The sequence below is a fragment of the Oreochromis niloticus genome, linkage group LG22 (genome assembly GCF_001858045.2).
Source record: "Oreochromis niloticus isolate F11D_XX linkage group LG22, O_niloticus_UMD_NMBU, whole genome shotgun sequence".
Taxonomy (NCBI): Eukaryota; Metazoa; Chordata; class Actinopteri; order Cichliformes; family Cichlidae; genus Oreochromis; species Oreochromis niloticus.
In genome coordinates this window covers 17,555,937-17,579,671 of record NC_031985.2, presented here as the reverse complement: position 1 = coordinate 17,579,671, position 23,735 = coordinate 17,555,937, and the positions used below count along the sequence as shown (strand labels likewise).

Sequence of the window (23,735 nt, the reverse complement as noted above, 5' to 3'; positions counted from 1 at the left end):
GTCACACATCTGTAGAATTCTTTTTGAAAAAATACGTGTGACGTAAAGGTCTCCACCAGGGGTCACAGTTGTCTGGATTATGAGCGCGTGTGGCTGTAACATGTTGTTGATGGGTAATAAAGGTTTCAGTGTGGTGTAGCATCTTTGTGCAGTAAAAAAAAAAAAAAAACTCAAATAGAAACTTTACAACCACCACTGATTGAGTTATCTTCACTAATATAATCCAGACCACAATCACCGGGATTGGTCATCTGTGTGGCTCCTTCAAAGTAAAAGGTGAAAGCGTTACAGGAGTTAAAATCTGGTGACTCCAGCTCCCAGATGATTTGACTGACATTTTGAGATTTGGCAAACCATTCAGTGACCCCTCGTTTCATATGGATGGGGGTGTTGTCATCCTTGAAGAGACACAGATCAAGGTCATCACTCGGAACAGTTTTTTAGTAATTTGCAAGACCTGAACAATTGCAAATCTGATTTTTTTCATCTGTTATTAACTTTTAAAAAGGAGCCAAACTGATTTTACTTAAAGAAATCCCAAAGAATATTCATTATACTTAGTTTCATTTAAAGTTTTCTACTAATTGTTCTGCGCCTTACCTGCAGTGGCTCTGCATCTCACTGGTGAATCCTGTACTCAGGGTCAAAGTTCCTGTTTTTCTTTTAATTTTCTTTTAATACTTTCACTGTAATGTGGTTGGAAATATTTTCCATTATTAATATATTTTTTTTTTCACAGTCACACTTCATGCACAGCCAGATACATCACATTTTAAGTATAGGCTATTTTACTATCTAAAAGGACTTCACTGGTTTAAATGTAAGGGTATAAAGACATTAAAGCAGAAAGTTTACTTCAACACAACAAACTTGCATTTTATGTTAACCACGATGAGCTTACAGCTTATGTTTCTTTTATACTGAATACTGAATGTTTGTTATACTTGGAGTAATTTTGGTAGGACGGCCACTCCTGGAATGGTTCCCTGCTTTTCTAAGTTTTCCTGATTTGTGGATAATGGCTCTCACTGCATTTTGCTGGAGTCCCAAGAAATTAAAAATTGCTTTGTAACCTTTTCCAGACTCATAGATGTCAATGACTTTGTTTCATAGCTGTTTTAGATTGTGACATGCTGTGTTCCTCTTTGAGATCTTAATTCAACTACCGATGAAATTGAACTTTTTCACAACAAAAGAACAGAGACAAAGGTTTCTGCATGACTAACCACAAAAAGTAAACCTTCTTAAATGTCACTGCATGTGTGATCATGAAACACTGAATCAAGTCATTAGCCTTCATTATACTTCATTCAACTTAAATTTTGATACTTCAACTACATTTTATTCCTAATGTATAACATTTTGAACAAAACAATTTTACTACATGGTAATATTGCTACTTTACCTTTTTTAAATGCTGTTTAGTAGTACAAATAAGTTATTTCTGTCTTCTACGTTTTTAAAAATAGCTACTTTTACATTTCTTATTATTCCTACTACAAAGTTTCTTAAAAACTAATTCTTTAGATTAAGTTATTTTTCTTGTTTTCCCCCCTTTTTACATTAATTTTAGGAGGTTCCTAAATCATGGGGTGGTGTTATTTTATTTTGAAAGTGCGTATGTTATTCTGAAATATTCCCCCACCGGAAATGCTATTCTTGCCCAGACTAGCAGCCCAAACAAAACTGCCGCTTCCGCACTGCTTCCTTGTTTATTTGTTTTGAGGAAAACACCGCCTTTATAAAAGAATAAAAAGTATTTTTTTCATTTCATTAGAAGCTATCAGAACTTCTAAACAGGATTTTCTGGTAAGTTAAATGTTTTTGTGTGTATTTTCGAGACTTATCTGTGTGGTTAAAGTTAGAAAAGTTAAAGCAGCGGCAGCTAGCGTTGTCGCCTATGTTCAGTTGAATAGCGCTGCTCAGACGTTTCGGTATCTCCCACATTAACATGTCACAACACGCATTAGCCTCTCTGTGTTGTTGTGTGTGTGTTTTTTAAAAGTTACTTTACTTAATAGCCTACCCGGGGCTTAGTCGCTTTTGGACGAAGCTGCCGCCTGTTTATGTGCCCTTTGTCTCCATCAGCAGAGCTGTTCAACGTGGCTGTTGTTGGTGTTTCTAGCATGAAATCATGTAGAGTGTTTACTGTTCTTGAGCTGGGCGATTTTTCCACACAGGTCCACGCCTTGCTGAACCGACGACACCGATACATTTGAAGCTGAGGGGTGAATAAAGACCTCAGTTTCCTCCAAAGCAAGTCCAGAGTGTAGTTTCTTGTCTGAATGGCCACAGCTGCAGAAGAGCCTCCAGGGCTACAGGGCCAGACTGGCAGTAAGTACTGTGTTGTAATACACCACCTTTCGTGCCAGTGCATACAATATATAGCCTGAAATAACTTTAAATGCGTCATACAGATTCACTTCTCAAGGTATGTCTCTGAAATAAGCGGCCTATGACCCACGGTTAGGTCTCACAGAGTAGTGTACTCAAGATAAAGAGGTGGGGGTCCATTCATATGGGACCACCTGGGGATAATAGAGGAGTAGCCAAAAATGCTTACCTGACATCACGCATGTAAACTATGCTTAATTATGTTGACTTATGCATGTTGTACACAGGCATATTTTAAATACCTCAGTCATTACAATCAATATAGATGTGTAATTGAAGCCATTTAACAGAGCCCTTAATAGGTTAAAAGACAACTTTTTCTTTGTCTTCAGTAAATTGTCTTCATCTTAAATAAAAGAAGAAGAAAGTAAATAAAAGTATTTCCCAGAATGTCTTAACTATTCCTTTAATGTGTACTAAAAATGAAAGAAAATGGAAAAAACCTGTTTATTTACCTCACATCACAGTAGAATGATGACACAAAGTTTTCATCAGAGCATCTGAGGTAAAAAAACAAAAACAAAAAAGAACAGAACTTTAATTGAGTACAAATGCCAGTTTTCTTGGCCTGAGTACATAATTACATCTTAAATCAGATGTTTCTGGCTGTTCTTGATTTGATCTTTAAAAAAAATGTGGTTTGCAAGACAAAGTAGATGGATCTCATGCTTCACAGAAAGTTTTCTTACTTACCTCAGTTTATTAAAGATTAAAACAAGCGCTTTTCCAGAAGTTTTGTGCCATTGTGTAAAATGTAAACATAGAAATATATAATCATTTTGAATTTGATGCCATCAACTCATTTGGGACAGGAGGATGTTTAACACTGACTGCTCTAGTTATGAAAACACATTGTTTTCTCCTTATTGCTTAACACAGGAATTCAGCTGCACAACAGTTTCACACTATTTCTATCCCTCTGAACACTTTTATACACACCCTGTCACTGCTGTCACTACTCCAGAAAAATGTTTTTACTCAGCATCCGTTCTATGGAAATGTACAAGAACAGCATAGACTCTGAAGAAAGGAAACCAGTTGTTGACTGTAAGAAGAAAGGAGCAATGAGTAACCGGAACTGAAATTAGGGAAGTGTGAATAATAAAGTGTTGAAACAAGAGATTTTGGCCTCCTTTGACTAGTTTTACATTTTCTAATGTTGCCACATTTTTGTTAGTGGTTGTTGGAACTGCAGTAATAATAATAAGTCCTTACTGGATTAAACAAGGACCTCTTTCAAAACATGCTGTCTTTCTAGCTGCGTATGTAGCTCCAAAAATTGGTATATTACTGATGCTTTCACACATGTGTGAGTTAACCCTACCTTGTGAGCTAATGCCCTCCCGTACCAGCACAGATTTTTGGCTTTTTGAACTCATAGCAGTCTGAATGGTCATACCCTCCCTGAACTCAGAGGATGAGGCATTCATGCTATCCAAAAAGAATTTCACATTTTGATTTGTCAGACCACAGGCAGCAGCAGGCTCACAATGGGCTTTGGGGATGGGGCTATGAACCTAAACATAACCGGTCCATATATAGTGAAGGCAAAAAGTCTTTGTCAACAGAGGTCTGAGTCTTTTCCTGTTGGTTTTGGCCATTTCACAACAAAGTTAGAGTAAATGAAATCTTATAAAAAGTACCCACAAACTTTGCCATTCGTACAAATTGTTTAACTGAAATCAAAAATAGATGTGTGCTATTTAAAAAAAAAAAAAAAATGAAGCTCAGATTAAACAAAATAGAAGTTGTTTATTATTGGTCAAATAAGGTGGATCCAAGCATCAGCTCTTTTCTTAGTACTTTATCCATTCATGTGAAATCGGTGGTCACAACCCTGAGTGTGTGCTTGATTCTAACCTCAGTTTTGAGAAGTGTCTCCCAGTGCTTCTACCATTTTTGGAATATCACAAGATCGATACTCAGTTTTAGTGGCACTACGACTATCATCCCTGCTTTTATTTCCTCTCATTTGGATTATTGTAATTATTTTAGCAGGTATCAATCACAAATCACTGTACAGTCTTCAGATTGTTCAAAATGCAGCAGCCGGACTTATAAACCCAAGCGAAGTTAGTGTATTTAAATGCGTTTTAATAACCAAGATCATGTGCGTTACATTTAAACATACTGCATCTGCTGTCCCTGTATAGAAGCCTGTTAACTGGCCCCACCTCATGCTTAAACATGAAAGGTGATCGAGTGTTTGCTGTTCGGGGTTCTTGATGGTGGAGTGACTTGCATGAGGAACTCTGTTTGGTTTTGTTGGTGCTTAAGTCTCAAATCTTGTGTGTTTTATTATAGATTTCAAACCTTTGACATCATTATCATTATTATTATTATTATTATTATTATTTTTATTATTGGTTCTATTATCACAGTCCTCGCAAATTTCCTTTAACTGAAAGCCAAAAAGCTCCAAAATGTTTGACATGCTGGAGAAACCCTCAATAGTCAGTTTTGAGCTCAGGCCCAGAGAAAGCAAAAGTCTTTCTGGATTTTTAAAAAAATGTGTTTGTTGTCTTAGCTTTATTTGTGGATACAGCAGTTGTGTACACTGATAATGATTTTTATGAGGGATGTTCACAACAGGATTGTGCTTGCCTTTATTGCATTGCTGTCTGAGCATTGAAGATGACAGGCATTTAATATCGCTTCTTGTGTAGATGAGAAATATTGGCGAACCCCTCCCCAGCTTTAGTTCTGCAAATTAATGCCCGGTCATCTTCCTTATTACAGTCGTCTGGTGATGTTGTCTGAACCTTGTTGATATTTGCTGCGTTAATCAAATGCAGAATAAACATATTTGTTAAAAAAAAACATTTTTTTGTGTCAACACAGTCTCCCAGCTGTTTCGGAAATGGCGCTGTCATGTACATAATAAATGTTTAAAGGAAAGTGAATCACAGACATCATGATGTTGTGTCACTTTCACAAGTGTGTTTCCTTAAAGATGAAAGGAAGCTAAGTGTCATGAAAGGAAGCTAAGTGTCATTAAGTTCAAACACCAGTAATATTACAGTCTAACACACATCAGGAAATTCACCAGCTTTGTATGACCTCACTTTAATAGCATCCTTATCTAATTCCTTCCATTGCACACAAAGACCTGCAGAGTCAGCTCTGGAGGAAACTGTCTTCTTTCAGAGGTAATGTTTGAGGTGTGTCTGCATGCTCAGCTGCACTCTGTATTTTCAGCGTTAGGGAATGGTAGAAGCTGTTTCCGTCTGTGTTGTTTGACATTACTGCATCCACTGTAATAACTGTTTGCCTTATCCGCTCATTTCCTGTCCTGTGCGTGTGTGTGTATGTGTAATTTCCTGTGTAACATTATGTCTTTCTTTTTGATTCCAGACTTGAATGGGTCTCGAAAAAATGCTTCAGCTGAGGTGAGAAATGAGGGAATTTGTGGGGAAGAAACTGAAAATCTGTCTCGGTCAGTTAGGAAATGCACATTTCTTTCCCCATAAGCAGTTTGGGATTAGCCCAAACTGCTGACAGGTCATTTGGGCCTTCCTGTTTGAATCGTGAGAATATTACATGTTCCTGCAGACTTATAATGAGTTCTTTTCCTCTTGTAATTCTGTTTTGTGCCATGTTTATACTGACAGGGTCCAAGTGCTAGCACATCTCAGGCTTTGAAAAAAATCGGGCATCGTGGGATCGATCCAACTGGGGAGACGACGTACAAGAAGGTTGGGGATCAGCCATTGCAGACTTAAGCACATTTTTTCACTCTCTCTGTAGAGCTGCATCTTACAAAAGCTTTCATTATCTTTTCCTCTTCCAATTGTTCTCTTGATGAGTTAATGAATTATTTGGCTTGTAAAATAGTGATAGTAGTGTAATCTCAAAATTTATAAGTCTGTGCCTTGGTTTGTCTGCAGCTCACTATTCTGGCCTGTGAAATGCTCAGCAGTCGCTTTTTATTGCCATTAGCTTAACCCTTCATAACCCTCACATATGATGTAATCTGTCCTGTCTTCTTGAATAAGTGCTTTCCGCTTACTGCTAGTGTTCATAATCTGGAAATCCTTATAATGCAAGTGCTCTGTGTCTTTTCCCTCTCTTCAAGCCTCATTGTGAGGCTTCTTTGTGATTATTCAGTTGAACTTGACACCCACAGGGTGTTTCTACAGGCTGTTGGGAGCTATAGTTACATTTCCTACAATTTGTGAACTCCACCAAAATAGTGTTCCATATTGTAAGATTACCCAATTTTATCCTATAATGGACCTTGGAACAGCCGTTTGTTCATTCACTGTTTGAAACACACTGTTTAAGGCCCCAGTCAGACAGGCCTAGACCAGGCTATTAGATCACTTGACCAGAGCCAAGAGATCTAATAGCCGAGGTAATGAAGTACTTGTTTGTGACTATTCCTCAACCAGTTTACTGGAGGCTGCTGGCAGCTGCTGGGAAGTTGGTGTGAAGGTGAAGTTTCCCAATTCGCATAGGCCAAGACACTGGTCAGTGACCCCTGGCAACTACCGGTCACAAGGAAAGTGTGTGTAATCTGTGGGCGGTTGCTGGAGTTTGCTTGCAGTCACTTTGGTTGCAAAAATTTATGCAGGGCTGCAACACAAGCATCTTTCAGATTGCTTTGGTAATTTTTGCATGGAAGGCACCATCTTGTGCGCAAACCCTCACAAACTGCTCGCTAAGTGTTAATGAAACTGCAAAATGGAAACGGAGACCATTCGTGACTTGCTTTGTTTGCACAGCTTTTACTTTGAAGACAAATGGTCTCTGTTTCCAGTTTGCGTTGCACCCTTTTCAACTAAATAGCGAGTATTTGAGGACAAGTTGGTGTCCTCTGTGCCAACTCCAGGTGAGCAAAGCAGTCACAAAGAGGTTTTTGGTGCAGCACCTTGTTTGCAAGTGAGTTCACCACACGACATCCAGCAGCCGCTCTTCAACCTGTCGGGGTATACACAGTTTTCCAAGTGACCAGAGGTTGCCAGGTGGGTCATTAACCAGTCAAGGCCTGTGTGACTAATGCCTAAACTTCCTTCTTTCTTCCTTTAGCCAACTCCCTTCTTATTGGCCTCCTCTCCTAAACAGCAAGCTTGAACGGCAGGTGGGTGGGCTACTGTGCTCACAGACAAGCTGTGATCTGACCATATTAGGGATGTCAGGTTAAAGGAAGCTAAAGCTTTGTACATGTTTAATAGAAGCAACAACCACTGTAACCATGCATATGAAAAAGCATAAATGGTGGACTTGAAAATGCAACCACTAACGGCCATGCGAACAAGCACTTATAAAATGTGCACTAGTGCTGGCACTTTTTGATGTGGTGGTACTTCACACTGTTTAGAGTACATTTTAACCAAACCGGAATATTTTCCTCCTTTTTAAGCCATTGTAGGCTTTACATTTATACCTGACCACATAGCAAGTGAAAATGAAAGCAAACTGAACATCGGTCCCAGTAGAGATTTGCCTCTTAGCTGAATGTTGAGTGTGTTTGTACCATCACCACCACCCCACCTAACAGTAAACATGGGCTCTGTTTGGTGAACCTTTTGAGTTAACCTATTCATGTTTAGTGAAATGTCTGAAATAAAAATTGTCTCCCACCTGCCAAAGCTTGCAAGTCCCTGTGCCACTTAATTTCTTGTAGTATTCACTTTGAACTGCATTTGTTGCATTTGATACATGTAAGTTTTCTTTCTTTCAGACAACGTCATCAGCTCTGAAAGGTGCTATCCAGTTAGGCATCACGCACACGATAGGCAGCTTAAGTCAAAAACCTGAAAGAGATGTGCTGCTGCAGGACTTTGAGGTGGTGGAGAGCATCTTCTTCCCCTGGTCAGTCTTTGTAACGATGAATCAGTTTGTAAAGGAAATGAAATGCAGGATCAGGATATTTTACTTCTCCAAGCCTACTTTGAAGCTGTGTGGAAAATAATCTTGTGCTCCTCTGTTTCCGATCTGCAGTGAGGGTAGTAACCTGACACCGGCACACCACTATGGAGACTTCAGGTTCAAAACATACGCCCCGATGGCCTTCCGCTACTTCAGAGAGATGTTTGGCATCCGGCCCGATGACTACATGGTATTCTTGTATAATCAGCAATTGTCGTCCTTAAAATACATTTTTAAAAAGTTTCTGAGGAAAGAGAGCAGTTAACCTTTGGGGAAAAAAGGAGTGTTTGAGTAACTGTGACTAGGGAAGTGTGAATAATGCAGTGTTGACACAGGAGAGGAGTGGAGATGGTTTTGCTGTTCTTATGGTTTTAAAGTAGGGGTGTCAAATATAAGGCTGGGGGCCAGAATTGGACTGGTGAAAATTCCAATTTGGCCCACCGGCTTTGAAAAAATGTGAAGGAGGTATAACTGTATATTTAGAAGGTTTACAGCTTTTCCTACTGATCCAGACCTCTCCCATCGTCATTCATACTACACCAAAGAAAATTCAATTATAGATATCTGTAATTTTACACGTTTACTTCTTACAGTTTAAGCCTAAAGAATCATGCTGACAGATTTCTTAAATTTACTATAGCAGCATTTCATTATCATGTAGAAAAATGGAGACCTGCTGTTGAAATTGCACTTCTTTGGCCTCTATTAAGATATCACATTGATTAAATGTGTATTTAAACTTTTTTAGACTGACAGATATTAGAGATATTTGGATATTTCATGTTTTCTGCCTCCTACATGCTCCCTCCAAGTCCTGCCTCTCACCCAAACCAAACTCTGTATGTTTTGTAGTGTGAACACGGCTTCAGTCGGCATTCATGTGTAAAATGTAGCAATAAGACTGTGGGTTTTTTTGCTTTTAATCAAATGTGTAAAGACCGTTTTTTATGCTGTGTTTATAGTATTCTCTGTGCAACGAGTCGCCGATCGAGCTGTCCAACTCCGGGGCCAGTGGATCTTTGTTCTACGTCTCTAGAGATGATGAGTATATCATTAAGACGGTGCAGCACAAAGAGGCTGAATTTCTGCAGAAACTGCTACCCGGATACTTCATGGTAAGATGTGATGGTCACAAAATGTCCTAATCATCAGCCTATTATCACTATCAAATGCAAGGTCTTGGATATCAGTTGGGCTTTTACAGCAACACTGTGCTACCCTTAAAACTAATCTGCAGTTGTTTTGTTAGTCTGCAACTGCCATAGCTGTGGGCATTATGTTTTTATGCTGTCCTCATGTACTCCACCTATGATTATTATCAAGATATCCCTTGGTACTTCTTCTGGGAATTTTATTCATTATCAACTTTAACTCAAGGAACTGATTAGAATTTAACGGCCAAAGATCAGCTGTGACCTCACGTGTGTTAATTGTCGCATTCTAGTAAAATTTCACAATAGGAGTGTCCTGAGAAATTTTGCAGATATGTTTCTTTGGATTGAAGGACGACATGATTAGATTTGGTACTGTGACTTCACAAAACATGTCAGCTGACATGATAAAATCAGAAGCTGTCATTTTGTCTTGAGGCAAAATATCAAAGGTCACATCTGGATAGGCATGGACGTAAAATGCAGCCAAACGGGTTGGTGCAAGACGGGAACTATGAGGCCGTATTTACAGTTACTGAAGTAACACTCTGCGGTCAAATATCGTTCCTACATTGTTTTCTTGGGCTGCTAAAATGCTGTGTTTGTCTTTAAAGTCTATCCCAAGTAGTTAGTCTGGTTTTCATTTAAAGCACTCGACATGCTTGTTACTGACTGAGTTTACTTTTACTCTGGGATATCTGACTTCTTTTTTTATCAGTTTACTTATGTCAACCATTGAGTTAACTTTTGGTGACGCTGATACTGATGTTTCTTTTCATTTTGTCTCTATTTCTTCCTTCCTACTCTTTTTCTTTCTGCCTTAGAACCTGAACCAGAACAAGCGGACTTTATTACCAAAGTTTTACGGGCTGTACTGCGTCCAATCAGCTGGTAAAAACATCCGCATTGCTGTCATGAATAATCTGCTACCTAGTGCAGTACGAATGCACCTCAAGTATGATCTAAAGGGCTCTACCTACAAGCGACGAGCCTCGGCTAAAGAAAGAGAAAAGGCTGTACCCACATATAAGGACCTGGATTTCATCCAGGACATGCCTGAAGGGCTCTCGTTGGACGCTGATAAGTACAACGCTCTTTGCAAGACCCTCCAGAGAGACTGCTTGGTGAGAACTGTGAAAACATGAGGCTACCAGAATAATAACAGTGTTGGAATTGGTTTAGATAGAATCAGTAAATCAGGGTAAAAATGTCTCAGTTTCCCTCTTAATGTCCTGATCTTATAGTACTAATGTTCCTTAATTTCCATCCAGCTCCTGCAGAGTTTCAAGATTATGGACTACAGCCTTCTGGTGGGAATTCATAATGTAGATCTGGCCTGTCAGGAGCAGGCCAACGAGGAGGCGGGGGCTGGGGCAAAGGGTCAAGTTCAAAAGGCTCTGTACAGCACGGCTATAGAGGCCATTCAAGCAGAGGTGGGACACATGGGATCCATGGAAACCGAGGACAGGTGAGTGACAGAGTGTCTGTGATCATGTCGAGCAGGCTCGTCCCACCAGTTTCTGTCTGAGAAGAATTACAGAAGACTAAAGGTGTTTTTGTTTGCAGAACGGGAGGAATCCCAGCACGAAACTCTAAAGGCGAGAGGCTGCTGGTGTACATCGGTATTATTGACATTCTTCAGTCTTATAGGTAATAATTCACTTTATTGTCCTCATTGAGCTCGCATAACAAAAGAAGCACATGAACAGGAAAGCAGCAGCTTCCGTCTTTGTCTGCTCAGAATGCGTTCAGGGACCGTATCAAGTGTTAAACCCCAGTACACAGTCTCGTTAGCTAACCTGACGTTTTACACTAAAGGTCAGAGCGGACAGTAGGGAATGACTACAATTGGTCAGTGAGGCAATGAATCTTTGTTACTTTATTTAGAAACTGTGCAAATAAATGTTATCTATACCGGAAAATCTGCCAACGTGTAACCATGACACCACCTGTGGTGACTAAAATATGATCTTATTTGTTCCACTGTGTACACGTGTGGCCAACATCCAAAATAGAGTTCACATGACATGAATAAACAGGGTTTCAGTATCCAGATAAAACTACAAGGGCACTTTCAAATGTTTCTACAGTGAGCGTGTGATAAGAAACTACTATATGAGAACCAGTCTAGTTACCATTTACCATCAAGTCAGAGTGTGTGTGTGTTGTTTTTTTTTTCTTCAGATTGGCAAAGAGGCTTGAACACTCCTGGAAGGCTCTGGTTCATGATGGGGTAAGGACCCTTACTAGTACTAGCTAGTTTGCTTGTAATGATTTAACAATACAGATTTTAACTTGTTGTATTTCTTTTTCTTCAGGACACTGTATCAGTGCACAGACCGGGTTTCTATGCAGAGCGATTTCAGAAGTTTATGTGCAACACAGTGTTTAGAAGGAATGCATGTAAGTTTGTTGTCTCCGTCTGAACATGACTCTGTGCAGTAACACTGGTATGACAGACTCAAAGTTTCTCTGTTTCGTATCTAGTGAAGACCTCCCCGTCTAAGAAGCGCCGTGCAGGAGCCGGTCCTGTGAAAAGAGCGGCTGGCTCTGGACCTTCTCTGATGACCCAAGCCAGCAGCAGCAGCACCGCCCAGAGTCCTTTGCTCCAACATCAAGCCAGTTCAGACACCAGAGAAGACACCGAAGCAGACAAAAGTGAGGATGAAAGAGCACAGAAGCTTTAACTTCTCTATGGGAAACTAATTATGTTTCATATTTTTCATGACAGCTGCAAACATTTAGTCTTCTTACATGTACCACTATGGGAGATGCTTCTTTTTCAACACAACAATAAACCGTTTTTGCCCCCTCTCCCCAGTTATGCTAGCAGGTCGTCCTGACCTCCTCCCAGATACCATTCCTCAGCGCAACCCTGTTGCTAGCACTGTTGAAACTGCCATCTCCTCCTTGGGAAGCCCCAGATTTTTACCAGCAAGTCGTCTTCAGCCTAACACTCGGGGGGAATCTTCGAACAAGCAAAACGAGGAAGACAGCACCCCCAAGGGGTAAGAGGGGACATATAGTGTAATAGTTTGTATATTAGTGATCCACCTGTCACTTTTATGACAGCACACACAGACACACACATTTTCCTACAACGTGCCAGTGTTATCTGAATGCATTGATTAATGTTTAATTACACTAACTGAATATGGTAGTAGCAGAAGTAGCTTGTAATCATCTACTAAATGTTCTGCTTTGGATATAAAGTGCACACATTTATATATCCTTCTCTGAGGTAAGAAATCTTCTACTTCTCCCACTTAAAGTTATCCAAAAAACAGTGCTTCTTTCAGGCTGTATTAGACGCCTAAATTTTTAAACTGCTTTTTATATAGGTCAGCTTTAACATTATCTGTTCATCAGTATTTTGTTTTTGCGTGTATGGAAATGTGTGTGTTGGAATGAACGTGTGATCCTAATGTGTGGCTTTTGTTCAAATTGTGAAACACTTTGAAAAGTGGAATGCAAATAAACTTAAGAATAAATGAATGACCCATTGATACACAGATTGGAATGAGGCCTTCTCAGAAGACAAAAATGTGCCTTACCCAGAACTTCAGGAAAGTCAGCATTTTCCCAAAGCAGCACAGCATTCTAGGCATGGAAACAAGCGTCGAATTAGCTCATAAAGCTTTCTGTAAAAAAATGCAGTGTATATTCTGTTAATATTTTCACATCCATAAAGGTTCAAATGCATCCTCATGACTCTCCTGTTGTTTTCAGGGCTCAGTCTGGGACTCTTGAAGAAAGTGGTGCTGAGGAAGCAATCTCACTCAGCGACATAGTCCCGAGTGCAAGCAACTGCTCAGTAAGTTGATTTCAAACCTCAGGTTCTGCTATTAAAAATATTTACTTGTATTTGAACTTTTTTTTTTTAAACTAATACTCTTTCACTTGGTTTGCAGGTGTAGATGTGAGGAAAAAGAATGACTTGAAGGATGTTCTGAGCCTTCCTGAAATCTTATAACTCCCTTGGTATGATTTGAGGTACCAGAACTTAAAAAAAAAAAAAAATTACGCAGTGCATCTCCAGGACCAAGAGGGATATGAAATGTTTTTTTTGTTTGTTGTCTTTGTTTTTTTTGCACAATATGATGATGTAACTGGGCGGTTGTGTCGCGACACTAGTAACTGCAGACACAGTAATGCTGCAGTTATTGAACACTATTATTAAACCCATAGGAGAAGTGCCTGTAGTCACAACCAATGATCATTTTTGGCTCAGTTAAGCATTTAGTGTGGAAATGTTGCCTTATTGAAGAAATGAGATACTTCATTCAGGCCTGGCTATATACGTCATTGTCCTTTTTGGGATTATTATTATTTTATTTTATTGTTATTGCTTCTCTCTTCTTCTTCTTTTTTTTCTTTTCTTTTTTGACCAAACGGCTGTAGCACATCTCCATGCAGATTTTTCTGTCTGCCGCCCACCCAAAGGTCCAAGTCTAGAGTAGTGTTTGTGCTACCTGCTTTGACGCAAAGCCTTATGATGCGAATTGAGAACACAGTTTTAAATAAAAGTCTTAGTTTTTAAAGAAATTACTGTATTCATGCATTGTAAGCTTCTGATTTTTAAAAGCTTACTCTGAATGCAAATCATGCTGGACGAAAGACCTTCAGCTTGTGCTTTTTATTTACCCAAGTATTCCCGTGGACCTGGAGTGCTTTTAATGACTGTGAATCTTAAATATCACCTGTGATATTCAGGCCAGAAGGTTATTTTAAATGTTTTCTTTTTATACTTGTATTTACTCGTGGATTATAGACTGGCTTGTATTCAAATGAGACCGATACTGGTACTTGGTAGCAAAACTAATGAGTTAGTCAGCTTCGGTGTCCCGGACCAAACCTGCAAAGAGAAGCTTGTGTTATATGCAGTATGCAAGAAAAACAGAAATAGGAGAATCACACTAAACCTAACCACTTTAGGTAACCAAAGAGCATGTTGTGGCATTAGTACAAACTAGTACAATCACTTTGTTTTTGTAATAAGTTAGGACATTGAAATTAATATTGTACTAGTATGGTTGCAGTAAGTTTTTTTTTTAAAATATATATACATATATACTGCCAGCACAAATGAAAAATTACTGCATGTAATTTAGCTTGTTTTGTTTTTCTCCAGAATAATAGACTCCTATTTTTCTATTTTCTTTTTTCATTTTTTTTTCAACACTGTGGTTTACGCCTAGCTGAAGCTAATGTGGCCTTTAACTGTCCTGCAGTAAGTCTGACCTTTCCAATTTAGATTATAATAGTAGCTCTCAATATAGTTCAACTTTTGTGAAAATCCTGTGTTAAGAGAGGTGTGTGTTTAACTTTGTGATATGTTTGGAGGGCGTTTGTGCTGCTTCACAGGACACAGTGCACACCAGCACAGTGTGCACTGTTGGTATAGTGCTGTTGCAATTTTGTGACAAGAACAGCATCACTGACCAGCATAACACCTGAAACAAGCCCTCACTGTCATGGAGTTGCGGAGCTGCAGCAGTTTACGAGTTGCTGATGTGCATCGTGTGCAAAGAAAGCATCTACTTTAGAAATTCAGACATAACTGTCGCCTGTACTTTGTGTGGGATTTTTGTGTTTGTTTTTAACTGATTGTGTTAGTTTTTAAGTGATTTTATTTTTCACATCTAAAAGCACAGAAAACTTTTCTAAATGAACGTTTCTAAATGTGTGGTGGACTAGTTGGACCTACTTAAGTGTTATTGTTTGTTTTCGGTCTTCGTGGCCACAGAAAACAAGGGCAGGATGTGCAAAAAAAAGAAAGTGAGTAATATAGAGTTGGTAGGAGTTTTTGCTGCTGAATATCTGAACTATAATCATTGGTGGTACTGCATTTTCTTTTCCACTATTTACATTTATTTGCTGCCAGAAGCAAACTAAATAAAACTGCAACCACATATGACGGCTTCTATATACTTTCTGATTTATGATGTGCTGTCTTTGGTTATTTTATCATTATGCATTCCTGTCCATTCGCTTTTTATGCATTCAGCATTTCCTAATTGCTACTAATATTTTTTGTCTATATTTATTACAATCTTAATATAACTTGTTGGTGCAATTTCCCACAGGCATTACCATTTCCCTCGATCTCTTATTAAATTCTGATGTTGATCTGTTGATGTTGCATGTCTTATGATTGTAAACCTCTCAGCAGGGCCTGTAAATCCAGGTTTAACAGAGCCGGTGGTGTTGATTTTGTTAGATAAAGTTAAGAGTAGTGAGACTGAAAACTGAGGGGTACCTATTATGGTTTAACTGCTATTTTTCCATTAGTTAAATGGTGATAGCTGCCTGATGTGTAAAGGTGGACATAAACGCTTGCCTACCTTTTCATGAACTACAGTGGAGATAAAGAGTCTACACGCCTCTGTTAAAATGCCAGGTTTTGCTGATGTTAACGTAAAATTATACCAAGATATTTGCAGGTTTTTTTCCACCTTTAATGCGATCTATAACCTGTACAGTGGAACTAAAACTTATAGTTTGTTGGAGCATACAGAAGTCTTTTAGGGGGGTACGTCTCAACTTTCTTCTTTGCAAAAAGCACTCCAAATCTAACAGGCTGTGAGGGTGTCTCCTCTGCACAGCCCCCTTCAGGTCAACCTGTAGAAAAATGCTGAAAAATTTTCTAAGTGAGAAAAGGCTTCTGTTTTACCACCCTACCACATAGCCCAGATACATGAAGACTACTTGCCAGATGACCACATTTCTTCTTGTCTTTTCATAAATTTTAGAGGGATGTCCAGTCTTTGCAGTCCCACTACCAAATTTTCTCCACGTGTTCATGACTGTCTTCACTGTGTTTCGTGGTGTATTTAATGCCCTCTCCTGACTGATACCTTTCAGTAATGTGATTCATTTGACGATAATGGCTATTACTTTAAGATGCAGCTATGTAAATATCAGGAACGTCTCACTAGAACATCTGAATTATATGTGGTTTTGATCAAAAGACGGCAGATGCGTGCAGACTACTTAACATAAATTTGATTGCAGTTATCTGAGGTTGTCAACACTTATGCAGTGAGATTGTTTTAAGTTTTCAGTTTATGTTTTAGTTAAACTGTGTAGTTTTGGCTCGCACTGAAGATGGAAAAACAATCAAATTTTTATTTATTTATTTATTTATTTTCATATATCACAAAAACCTGGCATATTAACGGGGATGTGTAGACTTTATATTTACTGTAAAACACAAAACAATGTTTTTACTCTCATGTACAATGTCTTAACTTGGCGTTATGTTTGGCTCATGTTAAATTGCAAATACTTCCCAAGTATTTGATGTCTGAAAATGCTGAGATGTATATAAGGATATAAGAAAACTGTAACTTAAGGGATGCTTTTTTTGTTTACACCGCATATTTCAGTGAAAAAACTGTGCAATAATTTAAACCAGTTGACAATTTTCCCACCAGGAGGAATTGTATAAAGGTAAAACGCATTTGTAGATTATTTAATTCACTTGACTGTTAAACCAAACTCTGAGGTGATGCTCTGTCCTGACAATAAAAGTCTTTTAACGGTTCCAAACAGATGCACACGTAGCCCTATTTATTGCAGCGTTATATAATGTATGTATTACTCTGGTCTCTCTAATGTTTATTTGTAATTGTGGTGGATTGAAAATTGCTTGCTCCAGCATGGCAAACCTGAATCGAACACATGAAACTGTTAAAGATTTTTTTTAAAGCCTCCTACTGTAACTGTTTTAAATCATCCTGTATTTTTTCCTACTCTGAAGTGTTTATAATAAACGTGGATTTATCTGCTGTGGTGGCCAGTTGGGAAATAATTTTATTCATTCAGATTATTAAACATGACTGTGAATGAGAGGGACGCTGGTGTAACAGTGAAGGTAGATGAGTCAGTGCACAAGAGAGATGAAGAGAGTGCAGGCAGGGTGGAGTTGGTAAAACTGAGTATAAAGGCTGATTTGTGAAAGAAGGATAGCAGCAAGAAGGAACGTGAAGGTTTGCAAGATGGTACTGGGACCTGCTATGATTTGGAGATGCTGGCAAAGATGGAGCTGAAACTAGAGCTGACATATCTAAAGATGTTAAAATTTTCATTAGCAGTGACCAGAAGGGACAAGATTAAAAATGAATACATAAGCGGGACAGATGGGATTGATCGATTTGGAGACAAGGTTAGAGAGGCAAAGCTGTGATATGTCGGATATGTGTAGAGAAGGGACAGCGGATATACTGGACAAAAGATGCTGAATTTTGAGGAAAAGAGGAAGACCATAAATGTAGTGAATGAGGACAAGATTGGTGTGACAGAGGAGGGTGCATGGAATAGATGATGGCGACCCCTAAAGGCACTAGCCGAAAAGAAAAGGATTCAGGGGTGAAAAATGAGTTAATCTATAGCTTATTACTGAAGACAACGCCTATAAATAGTTTGACGAAGAAAATGTTTCGGGGGAAAGCCTGTATGAATTTGTTTAATTCTTATTAAACTATTCTCCTCCCTAAAAAAAACTTCTAAATAGTAAAGATCAGCTCTAATTATACTATTGTAGCTCTCTACATCCTGAAGGAAACAAGACTTGGCCAATCATATTTCGCTTTGTTCAACCGTCGTCCAATAATCTGTGAGCTTGTTGGATTACGACAGAAAGCAACAAGAAGTTTCCAAAATGGTGCTTGAAAGTACTATGGTCTGGTAAGAACTCTACAAATGTATTTTTGTGTGTGTTTATAAAGCCGCTAGCGGTTAGTATGGAGGTGTACCAGTAAGTTACTCTATAAGGCGGCTCACCGAGCTGAATATGGGGCAAATGTCGCTGCCAGCCAGGCTGATAATGCACAGTTGATTGTGGGCCGGCTAACTCACTATCGACCGGCTGAGTCATTGTAGCTAAAGTTAGCCTATATTTGAGGTCTTATTAAAGTATTTATTTACCTGCAAGCCACGAGAGTTAATTTCCAAATGTCGCTGTTTACAGTTCGGTGTTTTCTGCCTAAATTATTAACTGACACTAGCTGTTACTTGATTGTTTTCCAGCGGCATATATAGGGTCACCTCTCGCTAACGTTAGCAAGCCGTGCTAGCTGTGACTGTTTTTACCCTGTTACGCTTTATAGCGGTTAAACTTTTGTTTACTGCTTCTCCTGGTGAAGCATACTGACGGTTTATACAGGAAACTGACTGCTAAGAGAAACTGAGATCTCCTACTAATACATATTACTCATTGGGCCCATGTAGTTTATGGCTGATAATGAATTATGTGAACGCTTCTTAACTCTTAAGCGATGTGATGGAGTAGAGCCACATTAAAGTGATGTTTCGTCCTTAGTGTGGACAACAGCGAGTACATGAGAAATGGAGACTTCCTGCCAACGAGGCTACAGGCTCAGCAGGATGCTGTCAACATTGTCTGCCACTCCAAAACACGCAGCAATCCAGAAAACAACGTGGGCCTCATCACTATGGCAAAGTAAGCCGTTCTCGCCTCATTAAACAATTATGTGGCTAAAGTCATAACACTTGATCAAGTTGTACATGGTTACTGATGATGGCTGTCTTCAGAGGATGCAGTGCAGTGACTTCCTTCAAAATAAAGAAGTGCATTTGTTGTCTTTGTGTAGAGGCTGTGGCAGCTGAGGCCTGTACAAAACAAGGTGAACATACCCAGATTAGATTTCCGTTATCTGGATTCACTTATCCTAATAGTCAGGATAAGTGGTCACATGAAGATTGTTATTCTCTCACTAAATTAACGCAAGAGTGGTTTTGGTAGCATCTGACCATTCACAGTTATTGATAAGTGTACTGGCAACAGACTGGCTGATTTAGACTTTAGATACTATTTTAAAAAAAAAACTTAAGACTCTTGTACAATCTGTGTAAAGAAGTCCAGCGATCTTCCAGGAATGCTGATGCTATTTCCCAGAGTGCTGGTTAGTAGGTGATGATTTCATACTTGTCGTTCTTTAATCTTGAACCCGACCTACTCCGGAGTAGGTTAGATTTGCAGTATAAGTTACCCAGTAAGAAGTGGTCCATCTTTGTAGTACTGAAAACCCAGGGTAAACCCTGATGTTACCTGGATAACACAAAATCCTGCTTCAGAGCTCTGGCCTGTTGTTGCTGGGTTTGAGGTTTAATGCTGTTTGTTGGTTAACCATAAGCATTTTTACAAAACATAAGCAGGCGTTACATGAGCTGTGTTAGCTCTTTTCCAACCCATGGTTAATGTAAAGAGACATTTGCACAAGATCAAAACGATCAAACCATATGGTTTCTAACACACTAATTGTGTGACAGATTTAATTACCTGTTAACTGAAGGTGTTGACTCCTGGGTTTTTGTATATTTTCTTGCAGTAACTGTGAAGTCCTGACCACGCTGACTCCGGATACTGGCCGCATCCTGTCCAAACTCCACGCTGTCCAGCCCAGAGGGAAGATTTCCTTCTGCACAGGCATCCGAGTCGCTCATGTTTGTACCCTGAAAACTGTAGTAACTGGGTTTTGTTTTTTTTGTTTTTTTAAAAGGGGGGGGGTTGCTTTCTGCAGTGGCAGTTTATGATCCATAATTTTTCTTTTCCCTGTTTAGCTGGCCCTAAAGCACAGACAAGGAAAAAACCACAAGATGAGGATCATTGCCTTTGTTGGGAGTCCTGTGGAGGATAATGAAAAAGATGTGAGGACCTTTTGTTAAATGTTCTTTAACTACACATTATATGCAAAAGGTGTAATGTCTCCTGCTGTCTGCGCACTCATGTGTTTGTGCATATTTCTCTGCCTGCTGGTGTCCCAACCTACCGGTTCTTCAGCTTGTGAAGTTGGCAAAGCGCTTGAAAAAGGAGAAAGTGAATGTGGATATTATTAATTTTGGAGAGGAGGTGAGACATTGTTGGGTAATCTTCCATATCAGAGCTATAAAGCAAAATACATTAAAGCCTACCAACATTTTTCCTTTTTTTTTTTTTTGGATTGTTTTGTTTTCATTTCCATATCTGGTGTTTCTATATCTAAACAAACTGTCGCCAACTATTCATTCAGGAGGTGAACACAGAGAAGCTGACTGCTTTTATAAATACTCTAAATGGGAAGGAGGGGACGGGCTCCCACCTGGTCACAGTGCCTCCAGGACCCAGTCTGGCTGATGCTCTGCTGTCCTCTCCCATCCTGGCCGGTGAAGGAGGCTCTATGATGGGTCTCGGTGCAAGCGACTTTGAGTTTGGGGTAGATCCCAGTGCTGATCCAGAGCTGGCCTTGGTAAGCAATATAGGGACGTGGGCTGAGAAGCAGATAATGTGGAATATTATGTGCCAAAATAGTTGCATGAAAAAGGAGAAAATTAAAAACCCTTTCAGATACTCAACTCAAAACCTGCCTATGCTGACAGAGTTACTGCTGCTTGTGAGCAACACTGGGGAGTTTATTTCCCACTACCACTGTAAAGACAAAGACCATAACACACACCAGCGGGAGAACCTTATTCATATTTGATAATAACTTGGTCTTCCATAACTAGAGAACAGATGTGGCTATTGGCACAACTGATAGACGTGTAGAGAATGGATGTGGTGCTCCAAAGCAGTCTTTAAAATGGCAGTAAAGGAATGTGTGACTTCTAATCTCAATGACATCGTCTTTATAAAAGCTGATAATCATGAGGCCAAAAATGTAGAGGACAGCTCTTCTACACTAGCTCATTTGTTTATATAGGAAATAAATTATTAATGGTGTTATTTTTGATGCTGCTTCTTTTGGAAACTTGCGTGTCTAAGGTTAATAAAAGCAGGATGTTTTAAACAAACTATTTCCTGCATAACAACTTGAGGACTATCTCCCCAGTTTCCTTTCTTATATCTGTAGCTTGCCCTCATGCCAGATACATGAAACAGAGTACTTATTCTTTTACACGACTTCAGTCATATTTTAAGTACTCTGTGGCTTTGCCACAAATTTAAAAAAGTGACTTTCTTGTTCCTGTCCTGTGGACTGAGTCCACCCTCTGCCTTTTTATCTCACTGTGCTGCCCCTGCTTTAGGCCCTGCGTGTATCAATGGAGGAGCAGCGACAGAGGCAGGAGGAAGAGGCCCGCAGAGCTGCTGCCGCTTCTGCGGCCGAGGCAGGCGTGCCCACACCCAGCGCAGATGGTGAATGCAGGATTAACAGATAGTTATGATTACAGTACATTAGAATTTAACCAAGTGTTCTTTTTAAACGCAGAATCAGAGGAGGCTTTACTGAAGATGTCAGTATCTCAGCCTGAGAGTGGTGCAGCAGTGCTTCCTGACTTCAGCAGCATGACAGAGGAGGAGCAGATAGCCTACGCCATGCAGATGTCTCTTGCTGGAGGAGGTAACTTCCACTTCTGATCAGTGTATTTGTTTTAACTCTTTTTTTTTTTTTTTCTTTTTTTTTACATAAAGCATAACTACTCTCTTATTTGTGAACAGAGTATGGTGAAATGGACACAGGAGCCCCCATGGACACAGCTGAGTCAGCCAAGGTGAGTCATTGTAATGATTTAAATTGAGCTTTAAGGCCACTGTTATTTTTTTTGAGTGCTGGATGTGAAATAAGCATGCTTTGTGGACTTTTAATAAAGTAATAAAGGATGGAACTATTTCGAGTTATTCTAGCACACATAATGTGAACTGACGTAACAGCTGGAGCCTTTTCAAAGACTCGATACGAATAAAATTCATTAAATTAATAGTCTGAAGAAGGAATGATTTCATAAGAAAGTAGCTCGTTTCTGAATAGTCGGGGTTCAATCTAGCAGACATTAAATATAAGGAGGCACTTGCCTCTCAGTAATAAATATCCATCTATCAAGTTTAACAATAGTGAGATGGACCTGATTGTACTCAGCATCTTTAAGCATCAAATTGTATTTCCTGTCTTTTTGAATAGTTTTGCTGTTGTAAATGGTGTTCATTTGTATGAGCATGGTGTCATCGTGGCAAACTATTTTTCAGATGATAAGACAACATGCAGACTAGATGAGCTGGCAAAGTTCTATGTGACAAAATGGTGCTAAAATTATACATACAGTGGTCACCAATGAGCCACAACATTAAAACCACCTCCTGACAGTGTGCGAATTGAAATTCCTGTGCTTGTGTCAATTTCTGTAGATCTGTGACCGCACAAAAGTGCTTCAAATAACCAGCAGCAGGCAGCCTGGTGGTTATGACGCTATGAAATAGATAGTGAAACAGTGGCCCACAGACTAGCTGTCATACATATCATTGACACTGCCCCCTGGTGAGAGTGCACAGCTACAACATGTAGATAACGGTCTGCAAAGCTCTGCTAAGGACCAACGCCCAATCATTCTGATCTCACCGAAACAACACAGGACCCCTGTAGATATTCTGTGGGGCTGGTAATAAATCCTTTTGGGTCCTTTTTAGTCCTGTGACATCATGCAGGTGTTTAAGTGGAATGTGTAAAGTAGCATCTGAATATATGCCAGGATCCGTGGTTTCCCTGCAAAACATGGTAAATGGCCTGCATTTGTATAGCGCTTTACTTAGTCCCTAAGGACCCCAAAGCGCTTTACACTACATTCAGTCATCCACCCATTCACACACACATTCACACCCTGGTGATGGCAAGCTACATTGTAGCCACAGCTGCCCTGGGGCGCACTGACAGTGCATTTTTTTTTTATTTTTGTGGCAGAATCAAACTTCCATATAGCAGCTGTGTATAATATATGCTGTATCTTAACTGAACAGGAGGAAGATGACTATGACGTGATGCAAGACCCAGAGTTCCTTCAGAGCGTCTTGGAGAACCTGCCGGGTGTCGACCCCAACAACGAGGCCATCCGCAACGCCATGGGCTCCCTGGCCTCCCAGACGGGAAACAAGCCAGACGGCAAAAAGGACGAAGAGAAGAAGAAATGAGGAATGAAACTAGAGAAACATGAACAATTGCAGACTAATGCGGGATTTCCTACGTATATGACAAGATTGCTGATGCATCGCCCTGCATGACAGCACTCAGACATTTATTACTATCCTTCTCTGTCGAGACACTCAGAGGCACCAATATAGAAGAAAATACTGCAGTACTGAATAACTATGTAGTGTTTAATTTGCCCACAAAGAAACTGATACTATTAAAATATAATAATGGTCCATTCTCAAATTGCCTTGTGCACACTTCACTCTACATTTCTCTACATGGTTATAACAATTAATGATAATTCTCGCCACAGATTTTTCTTTTTTCTGGTGGCAGGCTTTGAAACCAAACAATTAGCCACACTCCTGTCATGTCTTTGTGGGTTTCTTTTGCAATAAAAACTGTGTGTAAACATGTG

General features: G+C 39.5%; 2 protein-coding genes across 2 annotated transcripts; both read left to right on the top strand.

The window, feature by feature from the left end:
• The first annotated feature begins 1,649 nt into the window (after positions 1-1,649).
• LOC100711950 (phosphatidylinositol 4-phosphate 5-kinase type-1 alpha) lies at positions 1,650-17,206 on the top strand. Its single transcript, XM_005457256.3, has 16 exons — positions 1,650-1,809; positions 2,181-2,334; positions 5,749-5,783; positions 6,006-6,089; positions 8,078-8,208; positions 8,338-8,455; positions 9,228-9,380; positions 10,241-10,540; positions 10,688-10,884; positions 10,983-11,066; positions 11,601-11,649; positions 11,735-11,819; positions 11,904-12,074; positions 12,238-12,424; positions 13,146-13,230; positions 13,328-17,206. Exons 2-16 carry the CDS (start codon positions 2,286-2,288, stop codon positions 13,331-13,333), a joined length of 1,734 nt encoding a protein of 577 aa, XP_005457313.1. The 5' UTR covers positions 1,650-1,809; positions 2,181-2,285; the 3' UTR covers positions 13,334-17,206.
• A 740-nt stretch (positions 17,207-17,946) lies between these two features.
• psmd4a (proteasome 26S subunit ubiquitin receptor, non-ATPase 4a) lies at positions 17,947-23,729 on the top strand. The gene is made up of 10 exons (XM_005457245.3): positions 17,947-18,104; positions 18,739-18,879; positions 19,769-19,883; positions 20,001-20,087; positions 20,221-20,289; positions 20,450-20,665; positions 21,444-21,552; positions 21,626-21,757; positions 21,856-21,908; positions 23,146-23,729. The coding sequence occupies exons 1-10, from the start codon at positions 18,079-18,081 to the stop codon at positions 23,314-23,316; spliced, it is 1,119 nt and encodes a 372-aa protein (XP_005457302.1). The 5' UTR covers positions 17,947-18,078; the 3' UTR covers positions 23,317-23,729.
• The last annotated feature ends 6 nt before the right edge of the window (positions 23,730-23,735 follow it).